At 44.3% G+C, this 11,468-nt stretch overlaps 1 protein-coding gene across 10 annotated transcripts in view; it reads left to right on the top strand.

Annotated features, from left to right (window-relative positions):
- The window catches only part of fbrsl1 (fibrosin-like 1), a 291,901-nt gene extending 281,927 nt beyond the window's left edge, over nt 1–9,974 (top strand). For 6 of the 10 annotated variants that reach the window (XM_067603427.1, XM_067603433.1, XM_067603439.1 and 3 more), the window contains 8 exons: nt 1,121–1,192; nt 1,513–1,542; nt 1,852–1,923; nt 3,279–3,411; nt 4,160–4,243; nt 5,563–5,646; nt 6,445–6,715; nt 7,491–9,974. In XM_067603427.1, the coding sequence (XP_067459528.1) occupies nt 1,121–1,192; nt 1,513–1,542; nt 1,852–1,923; nt 3,279–3,411; nt 4,160–4,243; nt 5,563–5,646; nt 6,445–6,715; nt 7,491–8,778 (2,034 nt within the window). In that variant the 3' untranslated portion in view covers nt 8,779–9,974. The remainder of the gene's footprint in view (nt 1–1,120; nt 1,193–1,512; nt 1,543–1,851; nt 1,924–3,278; nt 3,412–4,159; nt 4,244–5,562; nt 5,647–6,444; nt 6,716–7,490) is intronic. The other 4 variants (XM_067603419.1, XM_067603458.1, XM_067603475.1 and 1 more) reach the window with 4 other exon arrangements.
- Nucleotides 9,975–11,468: the final 1,494 nt, after the last annotated feature.

Raw genomic sequence — 11,468 nt, 5'->3', positions numbered from 1 at the left:
GAAAGTTATATCCATGGAAGAAATACACACAACACGTACTGTACTACATTAGATATTTTACCACACAAAATTCTTCCTGCTGTCTGTCTTGGGTAAGAAAAACAGCAGATACTCAAAAAGGGAAACAGGATCCTAATAAACCTCACTCCTTCCCATTTAAATCAATTATTACAGGCTATGCAAACTCTCAGATTTAACTGGACCTGAACCATTGTCAGAACTTTATGTTGACCTAAGTAGACCTGTCTAGAAGAGCAGAGGAGGAGTGATGCAGGGGGATGGGATGGATAGGAAGAGGTGGGAGGGTGTGGGTCTGTCTGGCAGATGCCCAGCGGCTGTGACCCAGTGTAAGCCACCAATCAAAGCTGGCCTAAATCCGCTGGCCTTATTCCCAGCGGGCTCTGTCATGGAGGGGCCCTTTTGTCAAAGGCCCCTCCAGATGGTTCAAGGAACACTCTTATACGTCCAAAGCCCCTGCTAAGTATTCTTGGAGAGATGCTTGGGGGGAGGCTTGGGATGTGTGGCTGTGTTTGCTTTTGGGGGCTGGTGACCCGGGTCACCCTGCAGGATCTTCCTATCCCTGATGTAGGAATGGATTAATAAGGCTGATCTAGGCACTTGCGCTCCAAAGACTTGAAGAGGAGATCAGAGAGATCAGAGATGTGTTACTCTGGCATGACTCAGTGACTGCAGCATCATTGCAGTTTTAACTACTGACATCAGCTTTGCAGTCGCAATAGTTGAAGATTAGTAGGCTATAGTGCTACTGAGGGAGGATATAAGGTTATAGTGATGCTGGCGTCACTAGCTGGAGGAGTTTCTTAAAGTTTCTTACATGTGTCCATGCCACAGACATTAACGTTGACTACATATCATAATTAAACAAAACTATTCCTTTTTCTGCTGAAGACACCCTTAAGTTAGCCGAACACCCCATTTTTAGAGTCATTATATGAGGTCAAAATATCTCCTAATGTTTGAATGAACAGTATGTAATAAATTCTGTCCTTTTTTCAGTCAGTTATAAATGTTATAATGATATCTGTCTGATCATTCTTTATCTCTCTCCTTTTCTCTCTCTCTCTCTCTCTCTCTCTTTCTCTCCCTCTGGCTCTCTCAGGCATCCAATCCCATCGATGTAGCGGCACGTCCTGGAGCAGTACCTCACACACTCCTACAGAAGGATCCACGGGTAAGCAACAGGCCATCCCGAATATTCTGGTCTTGCTCTGTTGCTTCCAGTGAGCCACACATGTAGTACATATGTGTCTCAGACAGATGTGAGTGCATGTCTTTGCATTCACATCTCTCTGGCACAAGGCATTTCTTCTTATGCACCTCTATGGACACATGAATCCAAAGTGACTAAAAGTAAGGGCATGAATTTTTAAATGGGTATAGTCCCAATGTGATTTGAGCCCCCCAGTACTGCTGATGAGGTCCGCACGACTGTATATTTTGGGTACTCATTCTATGTGGATGATGATAATGATTGTATGTTTGTCCATACAGATAACAGATCCATTCAGGACATCTGTTAGGGTAAGTGTTTGACTTGTCCATCTTCTGTTAAATGTTTCATCTCTCTGGCCAGGCCACAAAGTCAAAAACTACAAATTCTTCAACAATCAGTGTTCAAAGAAATGCAGGCTTTTGGCTGTATCTAAGGTTAGCTTTGAGGTCTCTATGGGGTTAAAGTCAGGGATAGATTTTCTTAATCCGTTGCCTGGTTGAAAATTCTGACGAGTTCCCACTTTGTAGTTTGGCCAGAAAATCTCAATGCCAGAATCCATTTTTAGCTCCCCATATCAAAGCCAGCCGGCTAACCTCGGTTTCTCTCTAAATTTTTAGAAACCTGGCAAGTGGTGCGCAGTGCATGTCCAGATCGCATGGCAGATCTACCACCACCAGCAGAAAATGAAGGTGCGTGAGATGGAAAATCATGTCTTGCCGGAGTCTTGCTGTTATTGAAAACTAGATATAATATATTGGTTTTGGAATAACAACCCAAATAATATATATAGTACATAGAAGGGCATCATGTCATAGTTACATTTTGTGTTATTGGGTTCAGAAAAACTATGTGTTAAGATTCTGTGGGTGGGAAAGGCAGATCACATAAAATGTACAGAAAGCGGTAAAAGTTAAAGGTCCAGTGTGTAGAATTTAGCGCCATCTAGCGGAACAGACTTGGCAAAAATGGAATATAATATTCATAAGTATGTTTAAATTAGTGTATAATCACCTTAAAATAAGAATCATTGTGTTTTCGTTACCTTAGAATGAGCCTTTTATATCTACATGGCCAATGGGTCCTCTTCCACAGAGCCCACCATGTTGCATCGCCATGTTTCTACAGTAGCCCAGAATGGACAAACCAAACACTGGCTCTAGAGAGAGCCTTTCACGTTCTTCATAAGTTTTGCGGCCTTCATGGGTTCTCCTACACGCATGGGAGGGGGGGGGGATTCATTTAGTTGCAATCTGCAACCTCACCACTAGATGCCACTAAATCTTACACTCTTACACACTGGTCCTTTAATAGTTACACAAAATCCCACAGAAATTATGTGTCCTGTTGTGTTGTCTAAATCTTCAACAAACACATTCTCAAAAATACAGTAAGAGGGTTACATTTCCTAAGTATGAATAAAGGTTCTGTAAATGGCTTAATGCACTGAAGAGAAGAGGAAGAACTTTATTGATCCCATTAATGTATATAGAGAACTGGATACAGCGTCAGAGGCGGGGCCCCATTCATTCGTATGAAAGTTGCTCAGTGGCACATGAAGCAAAAAAAGCCACTTCCTGCTGTAAAGAAATTACCCGGATGAAAACATACTGCGCACGCTCTATGGGCCCCATGCACCCATAGAGCATGCTCACTAGAGACTTTCGCCGGCTGAGACAGCTAAAATGGTTAATAGCTAGTTATAATTATATTGACCAAACTTGTGAACATAGACAAGAAATAATCACTGACAAAGGATAGTGTGGGCTCACCACTGGCCCGGTGGTGTCAGTCCTTCTTGGACCCGGAACCCCAGTTACCAAGGATTTAGTGTCCCTAATCAGCTTACACATATTTGTTATAAGACAGTTGGCCAGAATTGGAGACATGGAGCCATTGTTGATGTATCTGTCTTCCTCTGATCTCTCACCCAGTGTAGCTGCGGATAAATCCCTCTCATTCTGTTATTGGAAATGTTTGGGGCTGTTGCCTACTGACTTAATTTTCTTTGTCTCCCTCTCCTTGTCTCTGCCTCTCTCAACTATAGCAAATGCAGCTGGACCCTCACAAACTAGACATGAATGGGAAGCTGGACCTGTTCAGTCGACCCCCAGCTCCAGGAGTCTTCCCAGGGTTCCCGTACCCTCATGACCTGGCACGACCCCTCTTCTCTTCCACAGGTCAGTGGGGTCTTCCAGTTCCAAGTGCAGGTTGATTAACTGCACCCTCCAAGACAAATCATTCAAAACACTTATATTATGCCATTCTCAAAGCCTTCCAATGGCATTTTTGTCTTTATGTAAATGAGCATTTATAGCTGCATGTCGGCATTGTTCTTCCACCACTGTAATGGCCTAATTTTTTTCTCTCCTCTCTTGTAATGTTCACTTAATTATAGTGCTTTTGTAGCAAATGTTTTGCCCATAAAGGGAGTCAGATATGTCTATGAATATGGATGACTCTCGGTTAGGTAATTGACTGATTTGCCCTGCGTTGGAGGGCAACAGAGAGGAGATCGGCCTTTGACTGGTAATTATGCAGTGGTGTGTCAGAGGCACTCCTGTAATTGGTTCCTTCATTAACAATTCATGAAATATGGGTGATGGTAACAGTGTTTTGTGAAAGAGGCCAGCTTGTTGCACAGTCAGGAACTGACCTCAATAACCAGCTATAGACTCACACACAAACATGCTGCAATAAAAGCAAAATATCAGTAGCTAATTTGCTCAGTGGCATTACTCAGTCGTCTCTAAACTCATCTAGCATACATGCATATTCAACAAATTTGTTTTACTGTCGCAGAAAATACCTGTTCACATTTTAGTTATGGCTTTTTAGTATCTGTTTCTCTCTTTATGGCTAATTAGAGACTTTATAACTGTCTGATTGGATAATAATAACCTTGTCATGTCCTCTTTGCTCTGATAGGCTCCGGCCACCCAGCTCCCTCCCCGTACGGTCCTGCCCCCCACCCCAGCGGCTTCCTGCCTCCTAGCCATTTGGCAGGTAAGTGTAAGTAACTCCATGTTCAAATTTTCTTATACATTTATCTCCTCGTTTTCTCCATCTCTCTCTTGCTCCATCCCTCTCTCTCTCTTGAACTCATGTTTTAAACACATTATAAGCCAATAGGGTGTAATTTAAAGCCTTAATATTACTGGTTTTGATCTGAGGTTCATTTGAAGGTTAATATGGAGTCCAGCTGGCCAGTATAGTCACTTCTTGAGCAAACGCTTAAGTTCACGGTAATGGAGAGCTTAGTCATTATGAAATCACAACAGTGTTATTCATAACACAGCCTTAAATAACTCTGTGTGGGATTGTTAAAAAGACATAGCTAGCTCAGTCTCCAGTCTCCAGCCCTATTTGTCATCCTTCATTTGTTTGGGCAAACTATATGTAGTGCAACAGCATATATGACACTATTTTCTATGGGCATGCCAAGTTGAGTCAGTAATTCATAGCAGCAATAATGGAGGTTAGTTAATGTTGCTGGATTTATTTGTGCATTTATTACTTATTCATTTATTTATTCATTTAATTTATATATTTCTATTCCACCATTTTATTTGAGACACTGTTTTGGTTCAGAGTGGCAAGTTGATTCCATGGAATAAGCCCTTGAGTCAACCCATTTTGTTCTTATGAATACATGGTGCACTGAGGAGGAAGACTTAGTGAAAGAAAAATTCCCTATCCAGGGAATCCATGTGTGAGGCAGAGGAGATTTCTCAGTTGTTGTATTTTGTGATATATCAACAAGCCCCAGCGCAGCTGTCTCAAAATCCTGAAAATCCTTATACCCTAAGCTGTAGATAAGTTCTGCATTTCCTGATGGGTTTTGTTGAATTAAAATTGGGATGCAAATTGATTGATGGTGTCCACTGACTTCTCAGGGTAAATATTTGCGTTATTACTATAAATTTGGAGTCTTTAGTCTGCGTCAGTGGAGCCCATCAGACAATGATTCTATAGTTAAGCCATTGTGGTCTGTTTAGCTTAATTTATGCAACCTTCCAATTCCCCTACTCTATCACAGTCCATTTCCTGCTCAGCTCCAACAACTCAAAACTCATTTCCCCATCAAGCAGTGTAGTTCCACTAGCCCCAGCAGGGTCAGAGACACTCCACTCCAGTTAGTGGCAGTGAATCCAGCATCCAGGAGGCCTGGCTACTGCAGGATTACCAGGCAGAGAGCTAGGGTGGCAGCGCTAAAAAAAAAAAAAAATCAGCTCGCTTGTAAGAAAAAAGCCGAGTGGAACGGGTTGGTGTTGTGGTGAGCACCACTACCCAGCCCCCCCCTTTGCTAATCCCTGTTTGGCATTTTGCAGATCCTTTCAGTCGCTCCAGTTCCTTTGGCGGCCTCGGCAACCTTTCAAGCAGTGCCTTCGGAGGATTAGGCAACCCCTCGCTTGGTAAGCGCTGGCCCCCTCTCCTCCTCCACCGCTCCCCCCTTCAATCTGGCCCCTGTGGCCAGTAACAGAACAGAGCAGGACAGCGTTAGACCACAGGGAGAGCCAGGAGGGGAGGAAAAAAAAAATCAAGACACTTTGCTCTAGTTTCTGTGTCAAAGCAGCCCAGGGAGGCCCAACAAGGCAGTACAACACACCACAGCAAACCTCCTCCCTGCCTCCACTTCATCCACCAACTATGTCCCCAACAGCCTGGCTTTAATCTGGCTGCACTACTGCCAACAGGCCCTCCCAGGTCTGCTGTTTGGTGGCAATTCATTTATTAATTATTTGACAAGCCCCTACTGCACCACCATGGAGGGCTGTCTCTTTCCCCCCTGCATCCTTCTCTATCTTGCCTTTCTCTCTTTCTCTTCATCCTTCCTATTTTTGTGTGCCAAATCGGTCACCCTGTTGTGAAAATGGATGTGATTGGAATAGACATGCCGTGGAATGCTAAGGTCTCCCTTGGCTTTTCACAGCCCTCAACTCTAGAGGGCAAGTGAGTCTCCCTTGTTCATCCAGTTCAGAAAAAGAGGGGGGGGGGCTTTAGTCCAAAAGCAAATGAGTAGACTTTTTTCTTTGGGTGGGAGGAGCCATTAACCTCTAACTCTTTCAAGCAGCTTCAGTGAGAGAACCTCCAGAGACAAAGACAAAAGCAGCTTTTGTTGTTGAGTCTTTCTCATCTTATGTGTCCTCAAGAAGGTTTTGTGTGAAATTAACTTACAGTGGGTCCCACGCCTGTCTCTCCCTTCCTTCCAGGGTCCAACAGTGTGTTTGGCACCAAGGAGGGGCCAGGAGGATTGCCCACGTTTGGCAGCCCCCACCACGACACCTGGAACAGGCTTCGACGCACCCCGCCATCTTTCCCCACCCCGCCACAGTGGCCCAAAACTGTAGACACTGAGAGGAGCAGCTCAGCCAACAGCCACGAGAGAGAGCGAGAGAGGGAACGAGAAAGAGAGAGAGAGAGGGAACGGGAAAGAGAGAAAAGAGACTCGTCCATCGGAAAAGAGGAGAAGGATAAAGACAGGTGAGTTTGAGGATGATGAAAATAATGTTTGCTTTTTTATGTACTTTTTGAGTATTATTTAGAGGATATTAGCTTCCACTTTTACTCAGTGAACAATATTGTTTCAGCAATAAAAAAAATACTAGAAATGTTCGTTATCATCACAATCCAACATGTGACCTGAGAGTTCTTGTCACTGTATTGTTTCAAAGCATGATGTGATCCAAGAAGGTAACCATTCTGATCATCTTACCCACAGTAAAAATAATGTAAAGGATAGAAATTGTGAATATTTGGTTGCACAAAAAAAAACATAAGCACACAAATACATGATCACAACTCTAAACACATGGCCACAGTAATGATCCCTTTTCTGGTGAGCATTAGCATATATCCAAGATGAACAAATTATGTTTGGACAAAATGAAAACACAAATCAACTTTGGAGAAAGAAAGATGCACAATTAAAGACTAAAGAAAAAATAACAATTCTCCAGTCCATTACTAGTATCTGTGGAAAACTGTGATAAATGTAATTCATCTATCCAACCAAGAAACAGACTTAAATCAAACAGGAAACAAGCAGCTCTGTCAAAGATACATTGTACAGATTTCTGCGGATGATATTCTAGCAGGTGTTACTGTCAAATTTAAAGCCAGTGAACATGAACAGAGGAAGAAAAGAGCATGGTAACCTGTAAGTTTTGAAAGACAATTATAACTTGAAATTTATTGTAGAAATGTAATACCTAAACACAATCCACCTCTACAGGACTAAACTATTATGTCATTACAGGGATTCTGTGGAACGCAACCGCCACTCCAACCGTTCCTCTCCAGCCTCTGCACCGGTCAGCTACCAGATCAGCAGCCTGATACGCTCCAACAGCCAGAACTCCAGTGATTCGGGACGCCATCACAGTGGCAGCGTAGACCGGGTCCGTGAGGCGGAGAAGGAGCTACTGGAGCGCCACAGAGACTCCTCCACGCTGGCTGATGTGAAGGTAAAGGAGAGCCGCTCGCCTGGCAAGGAGATGCTAGAGAGGAGACCCTCAGAAGACTCCATCAAACCAACCCACCGCTCTCCTTCTCCATACTCCAAGGCAGTGATCAATGAGCAGAGCATGAAGATGGCTGGTGGGCCCCCACCTACACTCAAGGACAGTGAGAGGAAAGAGCCTCCACCTGCAGAGCTCCTCCACAAAGTGAAAAATGACATGAAGATTAAGGAGGAGAGGAAAGAGGAGCAGGAGGTCATGGTGGTGAGTTCCGAGCCTGCTCCCCAACCACCTGCCCAAGCTCTTCCTGCTCTTGTCAACCCACACCACCACCACCCACCTTTGTCCCAGCAGCCCCCTCTTCCCTCACCACGTGGTGACATCCCAGCACCGGGTCTGCATGGTGTTCCCATGGCACATTCGCTGCCCCTTTCCATGAGTGCCATGCCCCAGATGGGCAGCCTAAATGTGCTAGACCGGGCTCGTATGGCTCCCTTCATGGGAGTGAGCCCTCTGGCAGGAAGAGAGCGCCTGCCCCACCCAGCCTTCCCTTGGGATCCACTTAGAGAAGCCTACCGCAACCTGGACCTGCAGCGACGCATGGACTTCCAGCTCAGGGCCGAGCAAGGACATCGCTTCCCCAGTGTGTACGAACAGGAACGAGCCTACCGCGAGAGGGAGGCTCATGACTACTCTCACCATGAGCACCTTTTGGAGGTGCGCAGAGAACACGAAAGGATGAGGCAACAGGCAGAGGAGCGGGAGCGCCTCCACCTGAGGGAGGAGTTGGACCGAGCACGCCTCCATCAGCTGCACCAGTCCCCAATGGAAGGTCATCTACCGCACATGCCCCCCTTTATGCCTCACCTAGGCGGCATGCCCTACCCTAGACTCAGCCCCTCCACAGGACACAACGGCCTTCTGAACAGAACACCCCCTACTGCCGCACTTAGTGCCCCCCCACCCCTCGTGCCAGCCGGCAGTGCCAGGCCAGCCTCACCCAGGAGGACTACCCCCCTCACTACCACCCAGGACCCACGGGACTACTCCCCATCTCGCAACCCCAAAGAGGTAGAGGCACGGTAGCTTCTTAGAAAAGTGCACAAAGTCTTAGTAGATGCACTCACAAGCCCCACTCCCCCAATCTGAAATCTTCTTGTGAACAAAATGCACTGCTCTTCACCAGGGAAGAGCAAAACTCCCTAAGGGAAAGGGTATGATTGTACAAAGTAAAGGTGTGTAAGGCTGATTAAGCACATGCCATGACTTTATTTTTAGTGGACTGAAGGTTGAATAATGTCGAGAGAACACAAATATGTGTATGTTTATATCCGATTTAAATATTTGATAATTATTAATATATTAATCCAATACCTTCTTTTCAGCTTTGTGCGAAAAGAGAGGTCATGAAATGAGTTTGTACATTTCCTATCCTTGTTCCATGTATAGATATCATTTCTATGAATTTTATGTATTTTGTGCATTAGTCACACCTTTTACAATATTTATCCCAGTTGATTGTGAGACATATCCATTATGACCCACTGTAAAGACTGGATTTTGGTTTCAACCTTCAGTAATTTAACCTCATGGTACCAGGATATCCTCAATGATGACAATGTACAATGTTACATTACAGATTTGTTTTGTTCATTTGTTTTGCCTTTGAGATATGCAGATAAATATATATTATGAGGTCTTTGTTCAGTCTCTGTAAAGAATACTGATGTAAATAACTTGTTGATATTCCTTCGCTGCAAAATTACCGTGTAAATTTATTAGGCTTTTTAACCATTTCTAGAAAAACAAAATTAAATGAAACATGGGGAATCACCTCCCTGTTGAATATTAAGGTAACAGACAAGCCTGGCCAATGGATGGAAAGTATGAAGGGAGGGTGTTGTAAAGGGGCCTAGAAGGATCATCTGCAATCTATGCAAAGCAGCACACAGCACCCTAATGGAGAGATCACCTGGAGGGAACAGAGGTTACTGGTGATTCTGACAGAAACTTGGATTAACTGATGTTTATATTTACCAATGAAATAATGATGGAATTATTAAAAGACTTCCAAGTCACAAACTGGACCAGTCCCAGACAGAAAAGAAGGACACTTTTAAGTGGGCGGCAAAAGGACTTTCTCTGTCAAACTTGTGGTTATGTGCAGTTGTTTTTCTTAGACTCTTGTATACAAAACAAGTAGAGTTTTAGGCGTGCAAAAAAATGAAAATGAACATTCATGGTTTAAAATGTACGGAATAAAGTTTGGACCTAATGTCATACATCTGCTGCTTGTCTTTCATCCTGTTACTCATTTTCAGTGCTGACTACAAGTACTGAATTTGTCTGTAAGCCAAACCTACTGAGGGGAATGTTGATGTGAGGTTGATAGGTTTGCCAATAATGCTTGTGCCTCAGTTTTCAGCATTTAGAGTATTTGCTCATCTGATATCAAGCTATTACTTTGAAATCATAAAGACAACGGACTTGGCTGGCAGAGTAGCCTAAGCCATCAGATCATTTGACCGTAATCTGTCATACATGGGCTGCAGAGCTTTTCAGAGGGGATCGATGAGATTGGGCCAAGGCAATACAGGGAGGGACTAATAGGACATTGATTTTGTATGAAAGCAGGTTTTGAGTGTTTGTGTTGCAGGTAACCGGTATTGACTGGCAGCCCAGCGGCATATTGACCTGCGGTCTGGACTCATTAAGAGGAGCAATGATTGGGAGGCAGGCTATCGGATGGTGGAGGAGATGCTTCTCTCTCTTCTCATACGCCTCCCCTCCTCATGGACACCACTCATCTGCTTTTCTAATGAGGCCGGAAGACGCTCTGGAGTGGGCCGCGGAGGGAGCCCTGAGGCGCCCCGTCCTGTTATTGACGAGACCTCGGCTGTGCTTGCCGCCTGTCCAGAGATGGCCAATTCATCCTGATAATGCCCTGACTACTCATCTTTCTGCTGTGCGCTGTGAGACCCACCAATCCTGTCCCATGGTATCAGCCCATAATGACAGCGTGGATCAAACCGTGGCCAGGTCATTAGGGGATGTTATTGAAAATCAATGGCGCTCCTGTGTTCCACACACTCCAGCAGGGTTTTTTAAAAGGGCTCCTTGAAAAGACTGTTTGCCAGAATGGGGCAGGCGTATTGGGAAGACTTAAATTACTATCACTTTCAATTTATGCTCCCGGTAATTGAGCCACATATTCCTCAGACGGGTAGCATCTGTCAGTGGCCAGCTTCACTTTAACTCTGTGTGCTTTTAGTCCTAATCATCTAGTCAACAACAGGTACTTAACCCCTGTACTTGTTACTGCATAGTGATTTTTCCTGTAACTATTATTTACCAAGCAAGCTTTGGTAGAAGAAAAACACACACCTTACATTTCCCCCCGACTCAATCACTCTGTCCTGTGCTCTATCCATTTTACGGCTGAGTGTGGAACGGCCCTCCGGAGATGAAAAGCTCCATCAATTTCACTCATCGTCTGGCAAGGTCAATTTATTTCAGCACACAGTCCATCATCAGATGGGAATCAATTGACACATTGCCTAGCATATCCAACCCAAGGTGGGTTATTACAGTGTCTGCAACTGTCAGCTCTTTTCAGAGCTATTCTTCACATGTGTCCAAGATTTTTTTTTTTTCTTTTTTTTTCTTTGCATTGTTTATTGTCTATATTCACTTGTTCATAATTTGGACCGTATTTCCTATTTGATAGAACATTGTTACTATGACAGGGCTTCATGTAACAGCTTGTCACTAAAAAG

This window comes from Thunnus thynnus, chromosome 2 (genome assembly GCF_963924715.1).
Source record: "Thunnus thynnus chromosome 2, fThuThy2.1, whole genome shotgun sequence".
Classification (NCBI taxonomy): domain Eukaryota; kingdom Metazoa; phylum Chordata; class Actinopteri; order Scombriformes; family Scombridae; genus Thunnus; species Thunnus thynnus.
Note: the sequence above shows the minus strand (reverse complement) of the source record. Positions and strands in the feature narration are given on the sequence as shown.